Source organism: Crocodylus siamensis, chromosome 2, assembly GCF_052110815.1.
Source record: "Crocodylus siamensis isolate JL-2025a chromosome 2, ASM5211081v1, whole genome shotgun sequence".
Classification (NCBI taxonomy): domain Eukaryota; kingdom Metazoa; phylum Chordata; order Crocodylia; family Crocodylidae; genus Crocodylus; species Crocodylus siamensis.
Genome location: NC_143396.1, coordinates 220,642,722 through 220,667,483, shown reverse-complemented (window position 1 = coordinate 220,667,483; position 24,762 = coordinate 220,642,722). Strand labels below are relative to the sequence as shown.

General features: G+C 43.5%; 1 protein-coding gene across 1 annotated transcript in view; it reads left to right on the top strand.

Moving 5' to 3' along the window:
- MYBPC3 (myosin binding protein C3) overlaps positions 1 to 24,762 on the top strand; it is a 108,602-nt gene that overhangs the window by 50,379 nt on the left and 33,461 nt on the right. Inside the window, exons 12-22 of the mRNA XM_090033128.1 lie at positions 70 to 202; positions 484 to 486; positions 927 to 1,051; positions 1,681 to 1,786; positions 12,340 to 12,506; positions 12,834 to 12,999; positions 14,211 to 14,317; positions 16,629 to 16,658; positions 16,832 to 16,968; positions 19,637 to 19,714; positions 21,773 to 21,932. Coding sequence (XP_089889254.1) covers positions 70 to 202; positions 484 to 486; positions 927 to 1,051; positions 1,681 to 1,786; positions 12,340 to 12,506; positions 12,834 to 12,999; positions 14,211 to 14,317; positions 16,629 to 16,658; positions 16,832 to 16,968; positions 19,637 to 19,714; positions 21,773 to 21,932 — 1,212 coding nt within the window. The remainder of the gene's footprint in view (positions 1 to 69; positions 203 to 483; positions 487 to 926; positions 1,052 to 1,680; positions 1,787 to 12,339; positions 12,507 to 12,833; positions 13,000 to 14,210; positions 14,318 to 16,628; positions 16,659 to 16,831; positions 16,969 to 19,636; positions 19,715 to 21,772; positions 21,933 to 24,762) is intronic.

The following is a 24,762-nucleotide window of genomic DNA, read 5'->3' as shown; positions in this document are numbered from 1 at the left end:
TGTAAAGGAAAAAAACATGGAGAAGAAGTGTTATTGAAGTAGCCCATTTGTAACCCTTCTTTATTTTAGCATTCCTCAAGAAACTGGATCCTGCTTACCAAGTGGACAAAGGACAGAAAATCAAATTCACAGTGGATGTTGCCAACCCAGATGCTGATGTGAAATGGCTAAAGAATGGGCAGGAGATCCAAGTTAGTGGCAGGTAAATTAGGAAAAGACAACTCAGAAATCCAAATTGAAACAAACAGAAAACCTAACTATCTTCAAGAATAGAAGGTCAATAGAAATGACAAAAGAAGAGGAAGGCCAGAAGGGGAAAGGAAAAATACACAAAGGTTTATATGGGTGCCAGGATTGATGGAGGGCTTGTTAACATATGAAATGACATTTTAGTTCACAGTTCTCATCATTGTTTTTTCTTCCCTTCCTCTCATGTTCTCACTTTTTGTACATGGAATTTAACACAACCATCTGTCTGCTCAGCAAGTAAGTCTCCTGATTATACATTCCCATTTCTATAATTTTGGGGGGGATCCAGTAAGCTTTCCTTTCTTGTGTCAGATGTACCTGGATTATAAGACCAACCTGAAGTGATTATGTGCATGAGTTCTGATGGGCCATGTGGTTAAAATATGTTCTTAATGACTGGCATTTAAACATAATATTGTTCAGCTATCTCCTTTGTATGAACATTTCTTTGTAAACCCCTCCCTCAAGCTTACACTATTCAAGTGGATAACTGTCTTTAAAACTCCTGTTCTCTCTTCTACCAGAACAGGGATGCTTGGCTACTACCTTCACCCACATCAGATAGGGCAGCTCATGATAAATCATTCTTCCTCTCAGCCATGCATGGAGAAAGGTGGCTAGCTCTAAGGGACAGACTCCACGCTCATTATACTTAGTTTCTATTTACATTTCTTCAGATATATTTTTGAGGCTGTTGGGAATAAAAGGATTCTGACCATCAATCACTGCTCCCTGGCTGATGATGCAGCATATCAATGTGTGATAGGTGAGGAGAAGAGCTTCACAGAACTATTTGTCAGAGGTGAGTGACTGCCAGGTGGAGGGGCAAATTTACTTTATCCCCATTTACTAGTATTTCCTGTTTCTGAGCATATTTAAATCTTAGAGAGAAGAAAATAAACAGTCCGGTGAGATTAGTGGGAGTTGAGGGCTTCACATGCTAAGAATTATTGTTTCAGGAAGCAGATTCAGAAAGACAAAACTCTACTGCTTATATAGCTGGCTCACATCTGGAAGGCTGCTTTCTGAAAAATGATGACTACAAAGTTACTAAAAACTGAAACTTAGAGCCTGCAGAAGCTGAAAATGTCAGGCAAACTATATAAACACTCAATTTAGAGTTTAGATTTAAGAAAAATGATCAACGCATCATATTTACTCTCTTTTATAAATCGAGAACAAAGTAGTCTATGAATAAAATTAATGATGTAATCTAGCACAACAAATGTTATGTTCCTATGTAGTATACATTGGTAGATGTTGTGCAAGGGATGAAATTAATTCACCATAGTTGCTGTGGGAATAAAATGATCTCCCCTCAGATTGATGCCTCTTTCCCTGCTGAGATGGAAGGGAAGTGATGGGGATTTTAGCCACCCTTTCTGTTCTACTCTTCAGACTCTTGCTTACAACAGACTTGTTCACTTCCAGAGCCTCCAGTCCTGATCATCCACCCACTGGAGGACCAAATGGTGATGGTTGGAGAAAGAGTGGAGTTTGAGTGTGAAGTGTCCGAGGAAGGGGCTACAGTGAAATGGTAAAGAGAATGTAAAAAAGAAGTGATTCCTGGTGTACACTTTTCTGTGGGGCACACTGGGACCATTAGCATTATTATCATGAAGGGGTGTTCAAAATGAAAGGATAGGGACCATCCAACTCAATGTCAAGTGGAGAAGGGCTGTTGTAGGCTTATGTACCCAACTGTCTACATTATTTTGAGAGAGAAAGGAAGGAAGGCAGGCAGGCTTCATAAACCCACAGGGTGATTACCTGGAAAGATGTCAGAACTGTTCATAAAACAATACATGGCATGAGGGATGTTTTGTGTGTCCAGATCTTCCTGTTCTTTCACTTTGGGATTCTGCTGATATATTTGTTTTAGTATTTTTCTAGATTATTGTCTTTAGTAAAAGGACTACTATTGTATTTACCTACTTATTTTATTTATTTAAAGTATATTCCACCTTTCCCAACATGGCTCAGGGCAGCATAAAGATAGCAATATGAGAACAGAATACTTATAAAACAGGGAAAAGAAAAAACAACTTAAATGGGAACTGGATTATCAAAGTAAGACAGAGACTTACAGTGGGAGTCTGTCTAGAGACTACTTCAGCCTAGCTTTGTTTGCTAAATGCTTGGCCAAACAGTAATGTCTTACAGTGCTTGCAAAAGACATCCAGGCTTGGACTCTGGTAAACTTCAAAAGGGAGGGAGTTCCAGAGCTGAGCAGCAATTCTTGAAAATGACCTCCGCCAAGTTTTTATCAAGTGCACTTAGAATACTGATGGCACATGCTGAAGGTTGCCCTTGGCTGACTTCAGGGATCACAAAAGGGGAATCAGAAATAAGGTGATCCCTCAGATATGTAGACAATTTAGAGCAAGGATAGGCAACCCCCGGTATGTATGCCAATTAGTGGCACACGGATACATTTTCCTCTGCACGCCAGGAGGTGTGCTGAGAAAAATGTTTTAACATTTTTTTTAAGGTGCTGCTCTGGTCTCCCTGGAGCAGCTACAGGTCCCAGCGCTATGGCAGACACTGGGGGCAGGGGCAGGAGAACACAGGCAGGGATGTAGTCTGTTTTGCTGACCCCACCACTGTCTGTGGCGGTGCTGAGCACTTCACAGACTCAGCCACAGACACAGCAGCAGGGGCAGCAGAATGCAGACTGCGTTCCTGCCTGTGTTGTCCTCACCCCGACACCGGTGCCTGCCACAGTGCTGGGGGATATCGGGGAGGGGGAGGGAAACCAGCAGCACCATCCATCTCATGTACCCAATGCCCACACACCTGCATTAGTGGTGGGGAAGAGGCGGAGGGTGTGCCTGGGTTCTGGCAGCTGGTCCTCATAGTTTCTTCCTTTTCTTTCCCTCCCCGTGGCCCCCACCCCTGCTTTTTCTCATTTTCTAGAGATCTACCAAATTCATGGCAGAAGTGGGGTGTACAGCAGCACCTTAAATTTTGCGGGCTTCCCCATGCACCCCCCTGCCACTGATTAGTGGAGGGGCTACACTTGCAGCTCACTCCTGATCGGCAGGGAGACGAATACCGCAGTTTTAAACTTCATCATTTTGTCTCCCTGTCATAGATTGGCTGAGTTGGTGCTTATTGCAGCAGGACGGTCTGCAGGTGGGCAGGCATGGGAGACCTGGAGCCCTCTGTGGGTAGAAGCCTGCACTGCATGGGGGGGTTGTGCTCCCTGGGACAGCAAGGAGGGGTAGGAGGAGCCTGGTGACCACACTAGTAACCTCCTGGCCAGCATTAACTCTGCTAGGTTTCTATGCCAGAAGTGCTGGGGCAGCTGGCTTGGGTGTTCTGGGAGCAATGCAGCAGGCAGGCAGGCAGAGCCATGTACACACTGGCTGCTGCTCCCCCTGCCGACACCTGGGGCCAACCGCCAGGCAGAGCACAGCCAAGCAGGGCATGGGCCCGCCTCCCAGCCCCTTCCACCCTCCAGCTTACACTGTGCACCACAGAGCCCAACCCCATGGCTTCCACCTGCCTCAGCACTGCCAGCCTAGGGCTGCTTGCTAAACTGGGATAAAATCATATAATAAGCCCCCTAAACCCTCCAGCAACTGCAGGTGTTTCCCTAATGAATCATCAGGGAAGCAAAACCTGCAGTTTTAAACATGGTGCCATTTTTGCCTACCTGCCAGTCAGCTGCAAGCCCCTCCAGGGGCCCCTCAGCCAATCAGCAGTGGGGAGACAAAAATGGTCCCAGATTTAAAACTTCAGTATTTGCCTCTGCCAATCAGGAGTGAGCTGCAAGTGCAGCTCCTCGACCAATCAGCAGAGGAGGGAGAGCCACAGGGGGAACCCATAAGATGAAAGGTGCTGCTGTGCAGCTAACTTTTGCCTTGAATTTTGTAGTTCCCTATCTTTTCCCTTCTTTTTTCTTCTCTTTCTCTTCTCTTCTCTCTCCTCATTTTCTTTTGTTTCCTTTCTCTCTCTCTCTCTCCTCCCCTTCTTTGTTTTTTTCTTTTTTCTCTCCTTTTCTCCCTTTTTCTGTTTTTCTTTCTTTCTTTTCCTCTCTCCTCTCCTTTTATCCTCTTCTTTTCGCTCCTTTTTCTTTTGTTTTTCTTTTTCTTTCTTTTTTCTCTCCTTTTTCTCTCTTTACTCTTTTCATCTTCTCTCCTCTTTTGCTTTTTCTTCTCTTTTTTCTCTCTCCTTTTTTCTATTTTTTTCTTTCCCTCTTTCTCTTTTTCTTTATTCTCTCTCTCCTCCTTTTTCTGTCTCATCACAGCATGCTTAACAAAAAAAGAATATACAACAACAAAGGTAGTACATGAAGTTTTATTTATTGTCACCAGGTTTTGAATTTTTAGAAAACTTGGTATTTACTGTAAGAAAGCAACATTTGTGTTTATTAACTATACTATAATATGCAGTGTGTTCTGCCCTGTACCCCCCATCCTGGTTTTGTTTTTCTGGCATATCAGCACTCTGGCACCTTACAAGGTAGATATCACAGTTTTTTCGGCACTCTGGCCAAAAACATTGCTTGCCCCTATTTTAGAGTATTATATATTAAAATCAGCATCTTGAATTGTACCCAGAAAGCTATTGGGAACTAGTGCAGACTTTGGAGCACTGGTGTTACATGCTCCTGGCAACCCAACCCTGCCAGAAGGCAGGGTGCCATATTCTGCATTAGGAGTTTGTGAAACAGGCCCTATTCCTGTTGATTTGGATCACTGTCCAAATTTGATTCATCCGAATCTGAAAATTTGATCTGATCTGGAGAATCAGTGATTCGGACATAGACACAACTTTAAATGTTTCTTCTACATGCCTCAGGGTGCCAGCACGGCTCGTGAACACTGCAGTGCTGGGGCAGATGGAGCATCTCATATGAACGCAGGGTGGGGGTGGTCCCCTGTGTGCTCGGCAGTAAACTCAGAAGTGGACTAGAAGTACTTCCGGTCCAGTTCCAGGTCCACTGGGGAGTGCACTGGGGACCTCCCCGCACCCTTCTGGCTCAGTGATCAGCTGCAGGGGGCCCCCAGGTGTCCCCCCCAGACCCAGGAAGCACCAGTCACCAAGGGAGGTGCAGAGGGGCCCCCCAGTGCGCTCTGGTCTACTTCTGGGTCTGCTGCTGAGCATGCAGGGGAGGCCCCTGTGCTTCTGTGGGACACTCTATCTGCCCCAGCATCGCAGCATTCACAAGCTGCCCACTACCTAGAGGTACATAGAAAAAAAATTTAAAGCTGGGTCTATGTCCAAATCGCCAAATCTTTCTGAACCTCTCCAAATCGATTCGAAAGGTTCCAATTCAATTCAGAGAGATTAAAGGGTCCTCTGATTCGATCTGGATTTCAGGCTTCACACAGCCCTATTCTGCATCAGCTGCAGCTTCCAGATGACTTTCAAGGGCAGCCCTACACAGAATGCATTGCAGTAGTCTAGCCTCAAAATTATGAAGGAATCTGAAAGAAAGCGTTGCAGCCTTCTTATCAGATGAGTTGGTGAAAAGCTCCCCCAGCCATCACCACCACCTGAAGATCCAATCCAGGTGCAGCAGAGGTTCCAGGAGCACCACAAGGCTGCAAACCTGGGTGACAAGGAGAGGCTGAACCCCATCAATGATACATGTCCCAACTACACCCCTTTCCACACCTCAAGTCAAGCAGTTTTCCCACCACCATCATCTCTGGATTCAGTTTCAACTAGTTCACCTGCATCCACTCCCCAGTTCCAGTCCGGCACTGGAAAAAGACTGAGACTGCAGGGCCAGGGTCAGTTGAATACCTGACTCTAAACACTATACAGGTTAACTATATGTGCATGGTGAGGACCACAATGGACTTCATGGAATCTTCTGTTCTCCATCCTAAGATGTGGGAAGCTTTAGAAGCTAGGGACTTGTTGAATGGGTTACGAAGAAATGCCAATGGGTAGAGGCTTTCTTCCTGCATAGGGTACAGCATGAACACTGTATGCCCCTGGAGGCTGGGGGGCACGGCGAGCTCCTGCAGGTGGCGGCAGCACTGTCAGTGGCGGGAGCATGGCGGAGGCAAGTGGGGAGCTGCTGCAGGCAGCTGCAGTACTGTCAGCAGTGGGGGTGGCAAATGCCAACCAGTGGTTGGCAACCACCTACAGACACTGCTAGAAACGGCAGCAGCAGCCAGCAGTGATTGCAGACCACCCACAGATGCCACCAGTGGTGTCAGCAGTGAGGGGGGTGGGGGCTGCACCCACGTATACCCCCTACGTGTCACCAATGGGGTACAGTGGGCAGCACTAACTAAGGTGTGGCTTTTACATTTCCTATTTGGAAATGCAATGCCACGTAATGCAAAAAAGGTATAGTCCCCATTTTGTATCTACTAAGTTGTGTCCCCTTTGCCAAGTGTCTAGCACAGCAGTGCTTACAGAGCATATGCCTCAAAATGTTAGCACCCCCTGAACAGGTGCAGATACCAAACATGGCCCTTAGAAACTATTATTGATGAGGACTAGAGCCAGAATGGAAAAAGTGAAGTAACAGCATCCTGAAGGAATTTGTCTTCAAGGAAGCAGTGACAGGTGTCAGGAAATGGGAGAGAAACTCAAGGGAACAAAAAGAGGTTCTCCAAGCACAGGGAAGTAGGCACAAAAAACAGGGAATCTCTATCAAGAGGTGAACGAACACAAGGGAACAGGGAGAATCCCTTAAGAGAGCAGCCAGGAAACAACAGTGTCATTTTAAAATACATGACTGGATAGTCAGTCATTATGCAAAGTTGATTTGTGAGACTGTGATGAGAGGTATTCAGCAGAGTCCAGCTAGTTCATGATTTCAAACAAGATGCTAACATTGCCTGGAAAAGATACTGTAAGCAAGTCTGGCACATCGATTCTCAGCTTCCTTTCAAGATGGAATCCTTTCATGTTTGTTAACAGCTTCACAAACTAACTGTTAGCTATTCTCACAATGCTGACAATATTTCTGGATTCTGCTATTCCTCATCTGCTCTCCCGAAGGAAGGAACTAAGAATTTAAATGAGACTCACAGACGTGCATAGTATATACATTACACTATTAAAAATAAAAATATATATGCACACACATTCACACACATACATTAATGTGTAGTGTCCATTTACAGAGAGCCAGTTATGAAGGGAGACACCCATCTCTGTCCCTCCCAGAGTGAAAGCAGCTGTCACTCTCTGCAACTATGTCTCAAAACAACTCACCATCACAACACTGTGTAAAATTGATATCTGTGGGACAGACATTTGGTCAAGCAAGGGCAAAGCTGCAGCTGTCTCCCTGACAAGGTGCAAGCAGCCAAATAAAGACTCTGAAATGCGCAGTGACAAGAGAAAACTAGGCAAATAGAAGCTCAATGTCTAGAATTGGACTGTCTTTTTAAACTATTTCAGAGACCCAATGAATGTCCTTTTGTCAGCATCAGAACAAGGGGAATAAATGTCATCAGCTAAAGAACACATGAAAGGCAATATTCAGAAAGTAAGTGCATGTCACTTTAGGGAGAAACTTCAGCACTCTAGACCCTATAACTAGGGACCTACTTAACTTGCAGCAAGGCTAAGCCATTTTCACAGCTTGCTTCCAGCACAAAGGTCCAATTTTGCAGGCATTTCCTGACAGCCCCATTTTTTGCCACTGATTGGCAGAGAGACCCTGCCATTGCCACAGAGAGTAAGTCTCAAGCATGTGAGGCTGGTTGCAAGGATTGCCACATTGTCTATGTATTGCAGTAAGGATTGGGAGGTTCTAAAACAGTGTACCATATGAATAATATGCTAGGGGAAGGGGTTTGGGTTGATTGCATGGGAATATTTCCTGGTGATCGTGGACACCACCGGTTTTCACAATTTCCAGAAAAACTGCAAATTAAGTAGGTTAATTTGTAACCTGTAACAGGGTACTGGCCCTAATACATCTGTTACAGCCCCTCTTTTAGCCTTTTCAAACTATGAGCTTTGGTCAAGGGTACACAAATAAAAGCAAGCACGTGACCTACAAGAAGAAAGGTATCTGGCTTCTTGCATTTTAGGCAAGAGAAATTACTGACCAAAGATGAGAGAAATCATAGTGCAGATTTCTCCATAGTATCCTAGAAAAGTGCCTTGCAGACCAGCTGGATGAAGCCAAAAACACCTCAGCTTGTTCTAACATAGTAAAGGGGTTTTGAGTATGTTTGGGAAATAAAGCAATCCCTAAAGAAAGAGGTGTGAAAAGATTTGCAGTTTGGTCTTTATGTTTCTATCTCTGACTGGTATGCACACCAGCCTATAAGGCCTCCAATGAAAATAACCTGAAAATTGTAGAAATAACAATAATTCTGTTCAACCATAGTTTTATATGGCCCCCATGCCTCCTGTATCTGAGGAAGCATTAATATTACAATCATTTAAGAATTTATCCTCACAATACATCTGGAAGGTAGCAATGTATCATTATCCCCATTTACAGATGGGGAACTAAAGGAATAAATCAATGATTCCCAATCAGGGTGCCTTAAGATCCTTACAAAGGTGCCACAGGGAGCCGCACAATGTTAGCAGCATTACATATACAAACATGATTTATAACGGGCCAGCAACCCCCAGCATGCTTGCCAAGCATGGTACGCTTTGGAACCGGAGAGGCTCCAGCTCTGGGTACAGCGACGCTGGGAGCAGCCCGCGCTTTGTGGCCATCAGCAGCTACCCAGAGCCAGGGCGAGCTGCAGCCTCCCCAGCCCCAACAGGCCCAGTGCCGGCACCTGCTGCCTTCCCGGAGCCCGGGAGACAGCTGGGGCCAGGGCCGGGGTGGGAAGGCAGCTGTTTGTAGCCTCCCGGCTGCAGCCGGCTCCGGCTCTGGGTAGCTGCTGCAAGCAGCCCAGGATCCGTGGCTACTAGCGGCTACCCAGAACATGGGCCAGCTGCAAACATCTGCTGCCTCTCAGCCCCAGCCCCGGGCCCGGGCTCCGGCGAGGCAGCACACACCGGCAGTGCTCCCCTCACTGCTTCTGCAGAACAGCGTTGGAGCCCGGCGCGGCAGGGCACAGCAGGAGGCACAGAAAGATGCCTGCTCCGCCACACTTCCCCTATGTGCATGGAAGCAGCAGCACAGGGTTGTGCCCCTCACTGCTGCCCCCCCCGCAGGGGAAGTGTGGCCGGGGAGCGGGGAGCAGGCAGCTTCCTGCGGCCCCCGCTGTGCCCTGCCGCGCCGGGCTCCAACGCTGCTCTGCAGACGTGGCGAGGGCAGCACAGCGGGGAGCACTGCCGGTATGTGCTGCATCCCCAGAGCCCGGGGCTGGGTCTGAGGCTGGGAGGGGGCCGGGGCCGGAGGGGCAGCAGATGTTTGCAGCTGGCCCAGGTTCTGGGTAGCTGCTGACACCCACAGAGCCTGGGCTGGGGGTGGAAAAGGTTATGAGCAGGGCAGGGGCTTTGGGTGGGGGGCAAGGGGCACGAGCAGGGCATCCTGCCATGTACCCCCTGCTATCATTTTGTTTTTCTGGCATGCCAGCACTCCGGCCCCTTCCAAGGTAGGCATTGTGGGGGGTTTCGGCACTCTGGCCAGAAAAGATGACCTACCCGATTTTATAAGATAAACCCAGAGATTTCACACACAAATCCATCATGTCAAATCATTCTCACCTGCTGTAGTCTGAGTTCTTTGCAACAGGAGAAATCATCTACAGTCAAAATGAAATCAAGAGCTGGCATTTGCTGAGGAGTGCCTTGAGCCTAATGAGGGATGTCTGGAGTCTAACAAAGTTGAGAACTACTGGCATGACACAGACGAGAACAGACCTTGAGTCCCAATCTAGTGCCTTGACCACAAGACTACCTTTTGTGCTTTTTCCTCCTTCTGGTCAGTGGTTACTACCCTTCTGCTTCAGATGGGTGTTTTGTTTTCCTTCTGCATTGGCAATATATTGTCCATAGAATCAATGAGTCGGAAGGGGCCTAGACAGATCATCTAGTCCGGCCCCCTGCCATGGGCAGGAAGGAGCACTGGCGGTGGAAGGGGTCATAAGACCCCAGCCAGGTGCCTATCCAGTCTCCTCTTGAAGATCTCCAGGGAAGGTGAGAGCACCACCGCTCTGGGAAGCCCATTCCAGGTTCTGGCCACCCTTACCATGAAGTAGTTCTTTCTAGTATGTAACCTAAACCTATCCTCCCTCAGCTTGTAGCCATTGTTCCTGGTGACTCCAAGGGGGCCCCTGGTGAACAGACTTTGTCTGAGTCCCTGCTGGTGGCCCCTGATAAAAGTTGTAGGCAGCCACAAGATCCCCCCTCACTCCCCTCTTGCGGAGACTGAAGAGATTCAGGTCCCTCAGCCTCTCCTCATAGGGCTGGCCACGGAGGCCCTCAACAATACTAGTGGCCCTCCTCTGGACCCTCTTTTTACTTTTGTTGTAAAGTAGGCAGAAGTAATATGGAGGGGTTTTCTTTTAAGGAACTTCTAGTTTCATTGTTCCACTCCTTGTCTGTAGAGCCTTTCAGCAGTAATGTAATCACCATATACAGCACCAAAATTAGCATCCTAACTGAAGATAAGCAAAAATCCCAAAATAGCCATAACTCCCATTACAGAAATTAAAAGCCAAAAGTACAATAGCCTGTATTTGTGAAGAAAACAAATACAGAAATATATTTTGCCATCCCTACATAATATCTTGCTTTACAAATAGTCACATCTAAGACCGTATATCAGTGGTTCTCTATTTTTTTAGATCTGAGGCACCCCTTGATAGATTCAAGGCACTCAGAAAATGCCAGCTCTTAGTTTTCACACGTCTTTTTTTTATTACAGAAAAACAATAGAACAATTCTTCTGTTCCAAAGAATTCTGAAAGACCATAACAGGGAAGGACGTGGATTATGGATTAGATTATGGGTTTCTATTTGAAAACTCTGAGTCTATTATGTGAATTGTGTTTGCACCCCTAATAGTACTAACATTGCTGGACACTCTTAAAAACATCTCAAAACATCACAGGATGCCATGGCACCTTGGTTGAAAAGCACTGTCCTACATAATAACATTTTCCATTGTGTAGGCTTTAAACCTGCATTTGACTTGATCCCAGTTACTTCACTCGTACTCCATCTAAATGAAAAACTCTGCCTACATACATCCTTGTGCAGGATTAGAGCTCTACTGTATTAGTGGTCCAAGAGCTGGCACTACAATTTTTTATCCGACAAAGAACATAGTTAATTTTAACAGACATATTCTGGTGTTTTGCACAAATAAACTAACAAAAAAGACACCCAAGAATTTCTAAAAATCTATAAAAGTACAAGAAATTAAATCTACTTTTTCCAAATGAGCACCTCTAAATTCCAAAAGGGAAAGGAAAGTTCATTTACAGCTTGTAACAGCATTCAGTTAATAAAGACAAGATTGTAACAGGAATATCAGCAGAAATATCAAGCTAGTTACTACAACTCATTTATGTTATTTGTAAATAAATTGAGGAAGTTTTTTTTAGGTTTTATGCTACTGAGATATTAGATCGGTGTAGCTCTTTCCCCATATGGTAAATGAGAATTATAATTGGTACATTTCCTCCTAGGTTATTTTGATTTAATAATGTTTATAAAGTATTTTGAGATCTTTGAATGGAAATGGCTATAAAGATTTCTTAAATCACTTCTAAAATCAATTTCTTTCATGATGACCACAAATTATGGGTTAATAAATAAATAATAATCAGTAAGAGTAATCTTTTATTGGTTTCCTTATAGGAATTTTCTAGTGAATCCTGTTTTCTTGATGTCAGTCTTTTAAAAGTATATTTACTGGGACAAGGGCAGTCTTTATCATACCTTCTTGTACCATATTCAGCACAGTCAGTTATAAATATATGTAAAAATAAACATAATAAAGTATTCCATATTAATGTACCCTCTCATACCAAGTCAATAACTCAGTGAAAATTAATTGTCAACAGGTAATGGTTTATAGTGCTGTGATATGTTCAATGTTTTGCCAACAAGAAATATAACTATCAATCCAAGATGGCTGTCTAAAGCATCCCAGATAGCAATAACATGTTACAGATCCTTATCCTACCCCAAAAGAGAAAGACTGAAGTAAACAGCAGAATGACTCAAGGTTATTTGGACTTTCAGGCAAAAGGATGGAACTGAGTTAACACGGGAAGCAGCTTTCAAATACAGATTTAAAAAGGATGGGAAGAAGCACTATCTGATCATTAATGAATCAACTAAGGAGGACAGTGGACACTATTCTGTAAAGACCAATGGTGGGGAGTCAGTTGCTGAACTGTTTGTACAAGGTAAGGCCCATATTATGCTGGATAATCATGGAGACTGAAATGTGCAAGGGGACAAAGGTCACCTTGTTCATAGCAGTTTGAAGAGGTGAGATAGTTATTATGACCAGAGACAATAAGACTGACTACACCATAATGGGAGGGATGATCATCTAGGCAACAAGGAACCCATTAAGAAAATTTAGGCCTGTGTGACAGATGCAACAGATACCATAATATCAGGTGGATAAACACCAGTCCTGTTAAAGCCCTGCACACTATGGATTTCTTTTATCTGACCTCTGGCCTATTGATGTTTTTGCTGTTGTTTCACACATTTCACAATATTAGAGAAGAAGCTGGAAGTTTATCAGAGTATTGCAGACCTGACAGTGAAGGCACGGGACCAGGCTGTCTTCAAATGTGAAGTATCTGATGAGAATGTGAAAGGAATCTGGTTGAAAAATGGGAAAGAGGTTATCCCAAATGAGAGGATAAAGATCTCTCATATTGGCAGGTGAGTTCTGCTTCAGAAATCTTGAGTAGGATTAATAACAACATAATCCTCTCTGGATAGTACGTGATGGGGATCTGATTATAAGCCAGGACTCTGAATTGACTTCAGCTTGCAGTAGGAAATAGAAACCTTCCTTTGCAAAATGACCATGTGGTCATTCCTACTCTGTATGTTCTGCATTGTGTAGTATTGGTATGTTCATGCAGGCTGCATGTATGTTTAACAAATGTTGGTGTGTATTGGTGCAATAGAACATCAGTGCTGATTTTCAGCCTTCACTCAGCATTTCATGTCTTTGAGTGTTTAAATGGCTTAGAAATTGCACTGATGGTCCCTTTAAAATAGTCATAAAGAAACAGATTGATTGATTGATATGGATAAAGAGATTTCAGTACTTTGAAGTAGCTTCCTTCATGATAATGTATTACCATTCTTAAAAGAATATTTTGATGTAAACATTTGCACATAAGTATGCATATTTTGAAACATTTATTCATTATATAAAAAATTCCTTGGTACTCCTTTGATGTTTTATCTGCTGAGCATTGACAAGAAGTGGACAGAGCTTCCACCTGGAGTTTTATTTGTTGTAACATTGGTTTGGTTTGCTATATTCTTTGGTGGAAGTTAACTGAGGCCATCTCCAAATGGCACTCTACTGTGCAGGAAGCTATACCCTATGACAGGAATATTAAACTCACCCCATGTCCCAGGACCACAAGACTCCTTGATGGACCTGATTCAGCATGGAGTACAAGGCATGGGACAGTGGTGATGGGAACAGGACCAGCTGCAATGGAACAAACAGTGATTATAATGGGGATGGCAGTAGTTGTAGATGTGGTGGGACTGGCAACAGAAGGCCAACCAGCTGTCAGCATAGCCACTGCTTGTTCTCCTACTGCTGATAGCCATTTCCACAGGGGCCCAATAGACCTGGATTCTGCAGCAGAGCTCACCCTTCTCTAGCCATGCACCCCATTTCCAGTAGCCAGCTGGAAGCCTGGCAGGCTGGATTAAGTGACTTTGTAAGTCAGATGTTTGACACCCTCCTGTATGAGAAACAGACCAGTGTTTCTGCTCGTGCTCTTATGTGCTGATTTGACACTGCGGAGAATAAAACCTATTGTGTACCACAGTCTACAAATCCTCATTTGATGCAGGAGCATTCCTGCTGTGAAGAGTTACATATGCTTATTTTTATTTTTCAGAATCCATAAGCTAACCATTGATGATGTAACCCCAGAAGATGAAGCTGACTATTCTTTCATCCCTGAGGGATTTGCTTACAACGTTTCTGCCAAACTTCAGTTTTTGGGTGACTGTTTTAGATGTGTTTATTAATATTTAATAGGAATAGCACAGGCCTGATGAATACAAAATTATCCTTACTACTTGAGCGAGCCACCAAAATAAAACACTGCGTCAGGAAACAGCATCAGGATTACGTTTCCCAGTGCCAGAACACCAGGCACAACACGGAGACTGTTTGTAACAGTGCATCATAATTATTACTAGTAGAATCATAGAATCAATGAGTCGGAAAGGACCTAGACAGATCATCTAGTCCGACCCCCTGCCATGGGCAGGAAGGAGCAGTGGGGGTGGCACGGGTCATAAGACCCCAGCCAGGTGCCTATCCAGTCTCCTCTTGAAGATTTCCAGGGAAGGTGAGAGCACCACCTCTCTGGGAAACCCATTCCAGGCTCTGGCCACCCTTACAGTGAAGTAGTTCTTCCTAATATCTAACCTAAACCTGTCCTCCCTCAGCTTGTGGCCGTTGTTCCTGGTGACTCCAAGGGGGGCCCTGGTGAACAGACTTTCCCCGCGTCCCTGTTGGTTGCCCCTGATAAGGTTGGAGGCAGGCACAAGATCCCCCCTTAGTCTCCTCTTGCAGGGACTGAAGAGATTCAGGTCCCTCAGCCTCTCCTCACAGGAGTGGCCCTCCTCTGGACCCTCTCCAGGTTCTCCATGTCCTTCTTGAAGTGCGGTGCCCAGAACTGGACACAGGACTCCAGCTGCGGCCTGACCAGCACCACATAGAGGGGGAGCAAGACCCCTCTGGACTTGTTAGTGATCCCCCTGTTGATGCATGACAGGATGCAGTTGGCTCTGCATATTGCTTCATCGCATTGGCAACTCATATTCATCCTGGAGTCAATCCTGACTCCAAGATCCCTCTCTGCCTCTGTGCTGCCAAGAAGGTCAGCCCCTAACCCAGAACCATAATGCTGGTTCCCTCTCCCCAGGTACAGCATCCTGCACTTGTCCTTGTTGAACCACATCCTGTTCAGATCCGCCCACTTCTCCAACCTATCCAGGTCTGCCTGGATGCGGTCCCTCCCTGCCGGTGTATTCACTTTACCCCACAGCTTGGTGTCATCAGCGAACTTGAACAGGGTGCTCTCCACACCCTCGTCCAGGTCGCTAATGAAGATGTTGAACAGCACCGGCCCTAGGACCAAGCCCTGGGGGACTCCGCTGCCCACACCCTCCCAGGTTGACATCAACCCGTCCACCACCACCACCCTCTGGGTGCACCCTTGGAGCCAGTTTGCCACCCATGTGACTGTGCATTCGTCAGTGCTGCAGTCCCTCAGCTTGCCCACCAGAATTGGGTGGGACACTGTGTCGAAGGCCTTCTGGAAGTCCAAGAAGATGACATTGACTTCCTCCTTCACATCTAAGCTCTCTGTTACCTGGTCATAGAAAGAACCAGGTTAGTCAGGCAGGATCGGCCTTGCACGAACCCATGTTGGTTACCCCTCAACATCACTTCCCCTGCAGATCTCTCATAAATGTGGCCCTTAATAATTTTTTCAAAGACCTTCCCCAGGATAGAAGTGAGGCTGACTCAATTCTATCCTCAGTACTCAGTGTGCTTGGCACTTTCTAAATTCATGGAAAGAATAGATGCCTTGACAGTCTAAAAACCCAATCCTGTGGACATGTGTACGTCATCCCATAGTTGTTAGTGACATGGCTCATACAGTCCTTATTTAGACCTTTGCACAGATCTTTCTCTTCTGCACAGAAAAGTAGTGAGGGCCAGACCTCTACACAGGCCTTCTTGCAGGTCCAGAATCTATGTAGGGGGCAAATAGATAACAAAATTGTAGGGAATGGAATGAGCAGGTGAGGTGGTTCATTTTCCCCATTAGAGATTCCCAGGAAAGTATTGTGAAATAAAGGCCGTAGAGTTCACATTAGATGCTTCCCTGACAATTCCAGCTACGCAGCTGATATGCAGATGACCATAACTTTCCATGTATCCCTCTAGTTTGTATCAAGTTTTATAGCACATCCTGTAGGCTTTTTCAGTGAATGGAAAGGTCTCACTTAGATAATGGGTTGAAATCAGCTTAAGGGAATCTTTGCAAATAATTCCTTCACCAGAGCTCCTTCCAAAAGGGTTTAAACTAGGAGGGGAAGACTTAAGACAAAAAGATAGTTTACATAAGTAAATTTACATGCATAAAATTTTGCTTGTTTGTACCTCCAAATTATTACACGATTCATCTGTTGATTTACAGCCACTGAGATGTTATCTATTTAAAACTATTTTTGGTGTGCGGGCTATGTGAGACTTTCAGATCCATTCTTAGCTTTCTGTTTTTCCTTCTTTCCAGAGATCAAGATTGATTTTGTGCCAAGAGAAGGTAAGACTAAGGTTCATTTCTGCACAAATGACTAAAACCTGAACAAGTCACCTTAAGGTTTTTCAAACCTTAGCAGGGGTACAGAACCTCTTTAATACAACAGCTAAGAAACCATCCTCTTTTCATATAAATGCTCAAACTACATTGATTTATTTTCTCTGCTTTTGCTACAGAACCCCCCAAAATCCATTTGGATTGCATGGGTCAGTCTCCTGATACTATTGTTGTGGTGGCTGGGAATAAGCTGAGACTGGATGTTCCCATTTCAGGAGACCCAATACCCTCTGTAATTTGGCAGAAAGTAAACAAGGTAATGTGCTGTCTGAAAAAGTGGCTAAGGAAAAGAGATCATAAGAGGTTATTTCTTTTTCTGTTTTTAAATCAGATTCTAATTCTCAGTTCTGGGGTTTAACTTTTCCACATCTCTTCAAAAATAGAGCTTAAAAAGGAATAGAAAAAATAAGACTAAAGTAGGAGCAAATCACACCTGGTGATGTAACAATTGCTGCTGTAGTCACGTTGAGTTGTGATCCTCTGAAGTGTCTATTTTCAGCAGAGCAAAAGTGAGGAAGCATGGGTGGTAGTCTGTCCACCTGTATATCACCATACAACCAGCATGTGTTATAAATAGGCTGTCACCACTAGTTCATTTTCTTCCCACTGCACAGGAAATAAGGAAGCCATGGACATCTGCCCTTTCAAACAACTTTGCTCCAGAGGAAGGAAGAGTTCTGTAGGCTGCACTGTTGTTCTTTCCTATCAAATGATCCTTCTCATCACAGTTTGCAAACAAATTGCCCTCCCAATATCATAGTGGATTAATTTGGAAGGAGTAGACTCATGTGTACAAGGGGCCAGTTTTGTTGAGTATGCTACAAATTTAGGCTTTGTGAATTTAGAGAGTGTCTACTACCTGTCCTGGTTATTAGCATGATTGTAGGAAGCCAGAGAAAGGCTAAAAAGGCATCACACACAGAGCCCTGAGAGAGCTCCCCCCTCTTGATGGATACTTCTCAGAATATTGTGTTAGGGGACCAACTCCCTGGGCTTAGTCTACTTTAGTGCTCCAGGGTCTGAACAAAATCCATTCACTGCCCCTGGCTGGATGCCCTTAGGCCTGCCCTTGAAGAGCTAATGCTGTTTTAGCACAGAGGGGACCAACTTGTGGCTACCTGTGTGTGGCACATAGACTGGAGAGGCAACAGGCAGCATGGTGGCATATAGGCCAGGGAACAGAAATCAGAGTAGTAGACTAAATAGGGAGCACAGGGCAGGAAGCAGAAAGTAGCACAGGGAAGGAGGTTGGAGCAGCACTTGGGGAGCAAGCAGGGCCGGCTACCCAGTTGCCTGGCTCTTGGGACTAGCACCAATCCCCTTAGGGTCCCCAGTAGTTTAAACACACCCTCTTCCAGGACAGTAGTCATGTGGGTGCTCTGGGTCTCCAGTTTAACTTTGAAAGAAACACGATACCTGTAATACAGAACACACACACACACACACACACACACACACACACACACACACACACACACACACACACACACACACACACACACACACACACACACACACACACACACACACACACACACACACACACACACACACACACACACACACACACACACACACACACCTCCAAAGCACCATTTAATCTTTATATATTTAGCCTAATAAATACACAGCTGTAGATAAAATACACCCACTTATACACATTTCCCTGCCTCAGTTTTCTTATCATTTTGGAGCATTCTTTGGGTTTAAGTCATTGTCCTATGTCAAATTAGGATCCTTGTCCTTCAGCTCATGGCTTTGCTTTAAAATCACAGAGGCTTTCCTTTCCTGATAAAAAACTGCATGTTTGAAAGTTTGTCTAACTTCATTCCAACAATACAGCTGCTCCACTAAAAGTTATTCCCCCCTCCCCGCCCCCCCCCCCAAAAAAAAAAAAGAAAGAAAAAAAATCCTGGCCTCTCACAGAGACTTTCCAGGTCAAAAGATCTGTCTGACTAAGACTAGTCCCATAATTAAGTTGGACTCCTCTTCTGCTGTGAACGTACACTTCACTTTCTCTTTCCTTCCTAAAATTTTAAAACCTTGTTTTATCACCTCTGTCTTTTTGGCCCATGTGAATGTTTTCATATTCTTCACTTCTCCATCTCTGCACAGAAGGAGGAAATATAGCTTCTCTTGGCTTCAGTCAACCTTCTTAGCAAACCCATTGCTCAATCAGAGTATCCATTAACCCTAGTCTAATGAGTATATGCTACACAGTCTTATCAGCAAAAATATCAGCAGAAGTGAATTCCATTTACACCGAGGCAGACCATAATACAACAACTTCATAACATCAACAAGAATTCATATGTTGTACATAAGCATATTGCTCAGATTGTCAATAAATTTATATTGACCCCAATAGCACTTAGTTTTACAATATTTGATGAAGTTTTTAAAACTTTCAAATTCTTATCTTCCACTGTGAAATGCTATATCTTGCTGCTGGACATCTGGGGTTTTTTGGGGTTTTGTGTAACATTTTTGCTATGGCAAAAAGCTGATCTATTGTGACAGTAATCTCTTGTATGAATTTCACTTTGATAGCCCCCAGTCATCAGTAGGTGTAATGCAGATGTAATAATATATAAAGTCTGAATGGATAAATAAAGAGATGGTGGTTGTAATGGATCTTGGGGGTGAGGATAAGAAACCTGTATTTGATATAGAGGCAGCATGGGAAATAATGGAGACATTTTAAAAGTACAGTAGCACAGCTTCAGAATATGTTGTTTGATTGAATTTGCTTTTTGCCATAGTATCTGTTCACAAGCCCAATATCCCAATGTTAAAAGAAAGAAATATTCTCTATTTTTGCGGTCACATAAACCTAGCAACCCACTACTGCCCACAAGACAGTAAATGTCAAATCTGCTCAGTGAGATCTTTCTAACTCTTCCTGTTTTTCTTTACTCATCTAGAACAGTGACAGTGTGCAAAGCAGCGATGATTCCAGAAATCCCACAGGTACCAGCAGTGATTTAAGTAATGAGAATAAAGTAAGTTCTTTATTATTTATACAGACCTGTAGAAGTGCCTAGCACTTTCCAAACTGCCCTACCCAGAGCAGGATGTAGTAAGAGTAGATAGGCAACTATAGGGATTAACATAATTGATCAGACTAATCATCATCTTGGCCAATGTTCTGCCTGGCAATGACCATTATCAGATGTTTCACAGAGGCACAAGAAACCATCATTATTACTAATTAGTTTATTCCTAGAAGCACAAGGGTTTATAACTTGTCTAAACAATTGTTTTAAAGTTCTATTTAAGGTAACAGTATAGGTTTAAACCTCTTTTGAATAGTACTAAGTTGTTAGTTTTAGCAATACCTGGGGGAAAAGCTTAGTAGAATGCAGGGAGAAGAGACATGACAACAGGAAAATGGTCTAGAAATGGAATGATTTGCTACCTTAAGGTCTATCAGGCACTTATTACTATTAGACTGGTACAGTCAGAAGAATTATATTATTTACTTTTGGCAGTGCATTAGCCCTGAGAGGTCCTGGTCAGTAGGGTGACCCAGTCATGCTCAACAATGCAAACACACAGGGCTGGGACTGTGCATACTCAAAATCTAAAAATTCCTGGGCCAGATAAATTGAAAAAAAATGAGATACAACATACAGCGAAAGTACGGTGGTTCTACTTATACATATTAGCACTGATTTTTAACGATTTTTTCCCTGAGACAAAAAACAAAAAGACAGAAAGAAGAGAATAGTCTATCTAATTTAATGACAAACTGGGGGGCAAAGTGGGCATTTAAGAGGTTTGAGAAAAAGACTGAAGTAACCAAGAAGGAAGGTGAAGATTTTGGCTGCCTTTACACATGCTTGCGGGGTCAAAGGTAGGATGGAGGGAGGCATTTTGACTAGAGCAGTTCCCAGACAGCTCAGCTAATTAAAACACTTCACCATCACATGTATTAAGACCTTGCACGTTTCAAAATGGCCGTGGGACGTTTTATCTAAAGCACATTCAACAAGGGTTAGATAAAGTGCTCCCACAGCCATTTTGAAATGTGCCGGGGCTAAATACATGCAATGGTGAGGTGACGCTGCAGCGTTCTAATTAGAACGTGAATGAACACATCTATAGGCACCCAATGACAAGGTTTAGTGGAGTTAAAAAAAAAAGGGCCCAATAGTTGGAGCTTCAAAATGTAAGGATGATGCTGCAACAGGATTTGGACAGAGAAAGAATGTGTAGGCCAAAGAGGAAAAAGGAGAAGATGACTCCCTTGTAAGATGTATGACAGGGAGCATACTAGTCCTATTAACAGTGACAGAGTGGCAGGAAACAGCATTAGTTCTTATTTTCTTAAGAATAGATGGCTACAAAGGATTACTTTGAAAAGTTTTATATGATTCCAAAATCTATAAGTTGATGGACAAATGTTTATTTGCAAAAGAGTAAATGAATTTCCAAACCACTTTGAATTAACATTATGTCTAGTCGCTACCTATATAACTTTTCATAATGATTCGACTAACTATCCCAGACAGGAATTTACTGACTTTCAAAAGCAATTTCTATCATGATGTAATTGTTCTTATTAGACATTAAAAGCTACCCACTGATATCCTGTTTTGTCCTAAAAAGTAGAACCTAAAAGTAGAATATTTTATCGTTAACTTTTCAAAAGCACTGATAACGTTCAATGTAAGCCTTCCTGTTACCAGAGATTAGTAGTTCTTAGACTTTCTGGAGTCACACATCCCTTCTTAAATTAGTTAGGCTCCTATGCACTCTTATGATTCTGTATTATAGATTATTAATAAAATTATAATTATAATATTTTTAATTATTAATTAAAATTATAATTTATAATTAAACATTATAGATTATTATGGCGTTATAGCATTTATTTCCCCTTCACTCATTTTTGTAGAAATTGCCACAGACACCCAGGAGTATGCATATTCCAATCTGAGAAACACTGATGCAGCCCCAGCATTTTTATGCAACTCTCCTTCACTCGCATTGAATCAGACCCACCCATCTCAGCCCTACTTACAAATGACTTCAACTACTGTTTTCACTGCCCACAGCTCCTCTCTGAATCTGAAGGTAGAGTTCGTGTGGAGATGCACGAGGACCACTGTGTCTTCATCATTGAAGGAGCAGAGAAGCAGGATGAGGGGGTTTATAGAGTTACAGTTAAAAATCCAGCAGGAGAAGATAAAGCTGATATCACTGTCAAGGTTATTGGTAAGTGAAGGAAGAGACTAACCAGATTCTGAGTTCTTGAGTTCAGTGGTATCCTTGTTCCTCTAAAATGGAGAGCTATTTTGATTTTGGGCTTAGTGAGCTTTAAACAGACCATTAAAAGAGGATTGAGTTGTTTCATGACCCTTCACAGAGATCTCTCTCAGTATAACTTTCCTGGTCTTCCCACTATGAGGAGAAGAAGAGAAGGAATCATTCCCAGTTGCAGAGATTAGGCTACTTGGGATATTCACCCATTCCATTTCCTTATATATCTTTGTATACATTGGGGTGTCAACTGTATAGTCTGCAGGCCAGATCTGCCCCCCACAAATGCGTTTTCTAAACTTCAGTGCTCAAAGAGTGTTCTGGATTAAGGTACAGAGCAACTAAGGGGTGGAACTGCCACCAAAATCTGGGTACACAGCCCCATTTGGGACATGTATCAGTGGTGGTGGTGGGTGTGAGCAGTGATTGCATAAACCTCCACAATGGCTGCCACCATTTGCCATACTGCATCCTGATATCACCCACAAAGAGAGGTGAGTTTGACACGTGGTATATATGGGTCAGTCCATTCTCAACAGACCTTTCTCTGCAGCACTGATCTTGTCTAGCACATGATATTTTTGTCATTTTGTAAGACAGAAGACTTTACTGCATGTCTTATAAATAGTTAATGGAATAAGGGGCCATCTATTGTATGTCTGGCATACTGTATTAAAAAGGACTGAAAATATTTAGTTTACAGAGGACAAGAGCTAGAGGGGAATTTGATTTTGATCTAATATTATGAAAGATGTAAATTAATCAGCTCCTTCTTTATACCCTGCAAGAGACATTATGAAAAAAAGAGGTCAAACTGTACATATAAACAATGAACGAAAATATTTTTACATATCATATGGTAAAGCTTTGTAATTTATTGCTGTATGAGATCACCAAGATGAATACTAAGTTAGGATTTACAGAGTAACTGGACTTACCATTTGTATTTAAACAAGAAAAGTTAACATACATGTTGGTATTTCATTACATGTGGGGTTTGTTCCAGGCTAGGAGGAAGCTTTGAAGTGAGATCTTAGTTACAATAATGAGAGCAAATCACTAAAACAGCTATTGTCACCTCTCTGTTTTTGCTGGTAGACTGGGACAGAAGATATGTTGCCTTCTACTGCATTTTCCAAATTATAAAAAGGAGTTATGGAGGCAGAAGACACAGAAAATAAGAACCATGATAGATTTTCTTATTTCCCAATAAGTACAGTTTAGGTAACAGCCTCTCTCGCTTTCTCTCTGCAACAGTTCCCTCTGGCTGTCAAATTATGGAAAAGCAATGTTGTATCTCAGTGCTTTTATTCTGCAAGCCAAAAAATGTCATAATTTAGTTAGTGGAATCATGGAAGAATGTATATCGCTTAGATTACCAGCTATATGGCAGTCTGTAAAAGATTGTTCATTTCAGTTAGATATGCCTGTGCGTAGAATAAAAAATATCAGGACTCGCGGTAGAGGTGATATCTTTTATTAGACCAACTAGATTTTTGTAAAAAAAATCTTTAATTGCAAGCTTTTGGGCACAAATATCCTCGATCAGACATCAGAGAACAGATTGTAAAGTTCTCCTGGGTAGAAATGAAAGTTTATATTTCATAGGAGAGTCGAAGGTGTGGTAAAATCTCCTGTTTAGAAAAATTCATTTATATACAGATTAGGTTCAGAGAAAATCGGAATAGTCTGTTTACCTCAAAGCTGCTTGGTGATAAGTAGGATGTATTCGTATCTATGTAGCACTAGTGAGGCCATATCTGCAGTCCTGTGTCCAGTTTTGGGACCCCACTACAGAAAGGATGTGGACAAATTGGAGAAAGTCCAGTTGAGGGCAACAAAAACAGTTAGGGGGCTGGGGCACATGACATAGGAGGAGAAGCTGAGGGAGCTGAGTTTGTTTAACGTGGAAAGGAGAAGACTAAGAGGGAATTTAATAGCAGCCTTTGACTACATGAAAAGTGGTCAAAAGAGGATGGAACCAAACTGTTCTCAGCGGTGGCACATGACAGAACAGGGAGCAATGGTCTCAAGTTGCAACAAGGGAAATTTAGGTTAGATATTAGGAAGAACTTTCTCACCGGGAGGTTAGTAAAACAGTGGAATAGGTTAGCCAGGGGGGTGGTGGACTCTCCATCCTTGGAGGTTTTTAAGACCCAGGTAGACAAAGCCTTGGATGGGATGATCTAGTTGGGGCTGGTCCTGCTCTGAGCAGGGGGTTGGCCTAGATGACCTCTTGAGGTCCCTTCCAACCCAATTGTTTTTTGTGATTTCCTTCTGGTGCCTTCCAAGACTTGGGGGACACCATGTCGGTGAGCGTCGAGCGGTGACCACCTGCAGCCGCCAGTGTTGGTGTCAGCAAGCAATGAACAAGGGCTGCCCTCAGCTGTCAGCAGCAGTGTCGGCAGTGAGGAGGGGTGGCAAGTGGCGACTGCCCACAGCTGCTGCTGGCAGTTTTGGCGGTGGCCAATCTGAGGGGGTCATGTGCCCCCCCCCATGCTCTCCCTACATGTTGCCTATGCTTCTGGTTATGGTGGTTCATATTTCACAGAGGAGTAGAGAGATGGAATGCTCTTCTGGGCAGGCATTTTTTATGCATGGTGAGGTGTCTCTGAGCTCAGTGGTGAGGCTCTGTGATGATGCAAATTACCTCGATCAAAGGCAGGAGCAGGGTCTCAGGTTTCAGGTGGTCAAAGTTGCTTCTTCTTTATAAAATTATTTTAAAAAAAAATCAGATGTGAGCAATTTGATGCTTTAAAGACATGGTGCTCAGCCTCTTGGCCCT